This window comes from Setaria italica, chromosome VII (genome assembly GCF_000263155.2).
Source record: "Setaria italica strain Yugu1 chromosome VII, Setaria_italica_v2.0, whole genome shotgun sequence".
NCBI classification, from domain to species: domain Eukaryota; kingdom Viridiplantae; phylum Streptophyta; class Magnoliopsida; order Poales; family Poaceae; genus Setaria; species Setaria italica.
In genome coordinates, this window is record NC_028456.1 from 22,344,779 (window position 1) to 22,347,839 (window position 3,061).

Here is a 3,061-nt window from a genome sequence, read left to right on the forward strand (position 1 = left end):
GCCACCCCACCCCCACCCTACCCCACCGGCCCCCTCTGCCCTCGGCCACCCGCCTCGCCCCCGGCCACCTGCCCGCTGCTCCCGGCCCACCAGCCACTCCCACCTTCCTTGCCACCCGCCCCGCCGGCCCTAGCCCATCGGCCGCTTGCCGGGCCGCCGCCGCTCGCGCGTGTGCTGTGCTTGCCTGCGTGGGGAGGCAGAGAAGGAAAAAGGCTGGGGCAACAATGATCATGGGCAAGTTGGTCATTGTTTATCTCATTTAATGTCCTTTAGTCACTATAACCAAACAGGAAGACTATACTTTAGTCCCTGACTAAAGAGGAGTTTAGTCCCTAAAGATAAAGATAAGTAAGGGAAAACCAAACAGGACCTTACACTTTTGCGACTAAGCACGATGAATAATGGCGAAGGTTGGAGTTGATGTCATGATCCAAGGGTTGGAGTGGTCGTTTCAGTAGTTGGCTAATCTTCATCAACCACGAACTAAGGACAAACTTGCCTTCGGTATATGCAGAAAAGACCCTAGGATAATCCAGTATTTGCAGTCCAAGATCAATTTTTTGCGTCATTTACTTTGTCTTCCACTTGCCAGCGAAGTAAAAAGTAACCATGACCGGAGTCCATCTGTCCATGACTGAGATGTCCACCGTTTACATACAAAATTCAGTCAGTGACTGTCACGGCATGTTTGTTGTTACTCCTATTTTGTTCAGTACGCGAGACACGACGATTCTGACGAATGACGGCCGAGAAGAATCTTAGAGCAGTTGCGAGGTAGATGCCGCAAATCTGACCAAACTTCTCTACGCCTGACGTCTGCAGCTCGCTAGAGGTTGGCGTCGCCACGAGCACGTCATCGTCTATACGCGTAGGCGTAGCGCAGGGAAAGAAAAATGCCACTAGCAGAGGAGTAGATGTTGTCAGGATGCTTGAATTTGTATTTCGAGAACACGGTTTGAGTGCGCGGAAGAATTGACTTGGGAACCTGTGGTTGGTTCCGCTAACTGAGCAGGCGTGCTTATCCTACACGAGCACGAAAGACGGCGTAGGATCAGTGGATGCATGCAGTCAGATCCGGATAACATGAAAGGAAAACCTTGCATCGGAAAGGACAGGGGATAGCAAAGTTGGAGATGCTAGAGCTTACTTTTGTGATTAGGCAGCTCTTGCGATCACAATTTTTATCAGAAAAAGGACAGGAATCAACTAAGAGGTATATTGTAGTATATTGTACTGCTGCATGCCTCATCTTATATATCTTAGTATTTATTTTTCTTATTTTTAATAGTAACCGAGAAGTGACTATTGACCTTTACCAACCTGAAATGTTTGCTAATTAACACAAGGAATATTCCAGTGAAATATTTCTACACTGGGAACTAGTAAGAAAAACAGGATCAATCGTATGCGTGGAGTTGAAAGTGATGTGTTTAGGGGGATCCCGTAGAAAAAAATGTGAGCATTTGTGCTAAATTAAGAACTCGGAACTGGGCGGATAGATTCAATTTCACCACCAGAAACATAACAAAACCGAGCTGTGCTCAATTCGTGGTGTCGATTTTAATTTCAGCAGGTTTTCAAATACGTAGCAGAAACTTCACATCGCAAAGATAAAATTAGATTGAATTTTTTTTAAAAAAGTTGAAATTCGCATTTGAAAGTTTGGTCTGCAAGCAGCATTATTCAACCACAAGCATGATCTCTAAGAGACCAACATGACACTCATCAGCTATTCAACTTTGCTCCTGAGCTAGAGATTGCACACATGTCCTAGCCATGTCCCTTTGTTCCAAACAAGCTTGCACTTGGCGCCGTAGTAGGAAAGCTTGTAGCTGGAGTACGTACACACACAGGTTCACGCAGCCACGCCTGTACTTCTTGCTGTACACTAATTACACGGAATCAGGAAGTAGCTAGCGTAGTGTCTGCATGTGACTGTAACACCGGGTCACCGCACCAACTGACGACGACAACGGATGGTTTGCAACAGGAAGTTCTTTCCCAGATCACGGGAAACACGCAGCATCCGGGCAACTAACGCCTCACATGACGGAGCAGCTGTTGGGGTCGCTCGCGTACTCGTGGTGCACCACCGTGTGCGTGTTGGCGGCCGCCGCCGGGTGGTAGAAGTAGTCGTGCTGCTGCTGGTACTGCGCCGCCGGGTACCCTCCGCCGCCGCCGTAGTGGTAGTCGGCCCGCGGGGTCATTATCTGCGGCGCGTACGCCGACCCGCCGCCGCCGCCGCCGGTGTAGTAGCGGTGGTCCGCCCTGCCGGCGGCGTAGTAGTGGTGGTCGCGCGCGGCCGCCGCGTACTTGTAGGGGCTCGGGCTCGGGTGGTAGCGGTACGCGTGCTCGGCGGCGGCGAGGCCGCCGAGCTCGTCGGCGGCGTCGACGGTGCGCAGCTCGACCACCTCCGCGTGGCCCACCTTGCGGCGCAGCTTCTCGGTGATGCGGTTGGAGTCGACCCCGACGCCGATCACCAGCAGCAGGTTCTTGTCCTCGCCGGCGATCGTCACGGACTCCACCCCTGCTCGATGAATTAACGATTCAAAGCACACGTCACCACTAGGACAAATAGTACTATATAGAAACTTTTATTTCCTCTGATGAGAATAGAAGAGACCTAGCTAGGCGATTAAGGGATCGATGTATCAAAGACTTCAAGGTATGTTTGTTTACCTGAGATTGCAGCAGCCACCTTGATAGCTTTGCAGTGGCCCTTCTCAGAGGTCGTCTGCAACCTGATTATCATCTCCTTCTGCAAATAATGTTAATTTCGAACGATCAAAAAACGTTGGGAGAAAAAAACAGGAAAGTTTTATAGTGGTTGATCACAGGACATGTGCAGAGAGATAATGATAGCTAGAAAGGGCAGAATCCAAGTACAAGATCTGAACTAGCAGGATCTCTCACCCTCATTTCTTCTGACAAGCCAACAACTCAGGCGAGCTATATGATAGGCAACACAAAGCAAGATCCTACAAAGCTAAGCACACTGCTAGCTCTTTTCTTCAACCTTGAGCAAAGAGGCTTTGCCTTGGCCTAACAGTAGTGTGCACAC

The 3,061-nt window shown here is 49.9% G+C and overlaps 1 protein-coding gene across 1 annotated transcript; it reads right to left on the reverse strand.

The window, feature by feature from the left end:
* Positions 1-1,604: 1,604 nt before the first annotated feature.
* On the reverse strand, positions 1,605-3,061 carry LOC101764669. Its single transcript, XM_004975849.3, has 3 exons — positions 2,914-3,061; positions 2,680-2,758; positions 1,605-2,527 (listed from the first exon to the last, which is right to left on the reverse strand). The coding sequence occupies exons 1-3, from the start codon at positions 2,917-2,919 to the stop codon at positions 2,043-2,045; spliced, it is 570 nt and encodes a 189-aa protein (XP_004975906.1). The 5' UTR covers positions 2,920-3,061; the 3' UTR covers positions 1,605-2,042.

Bases quoted from the DNA above. Each gene is read 5' to 3' on its own strand.
- LOC101764669 (XM_004975849.3), bottom strand. The intron at 2,528-2,679 runs GTAAACAAACAT...TTCATCGAGCAG, and splicing joins GGTGGCTGCTGCAATCTCAG to GGGTGGAGTCCGTGACGATC.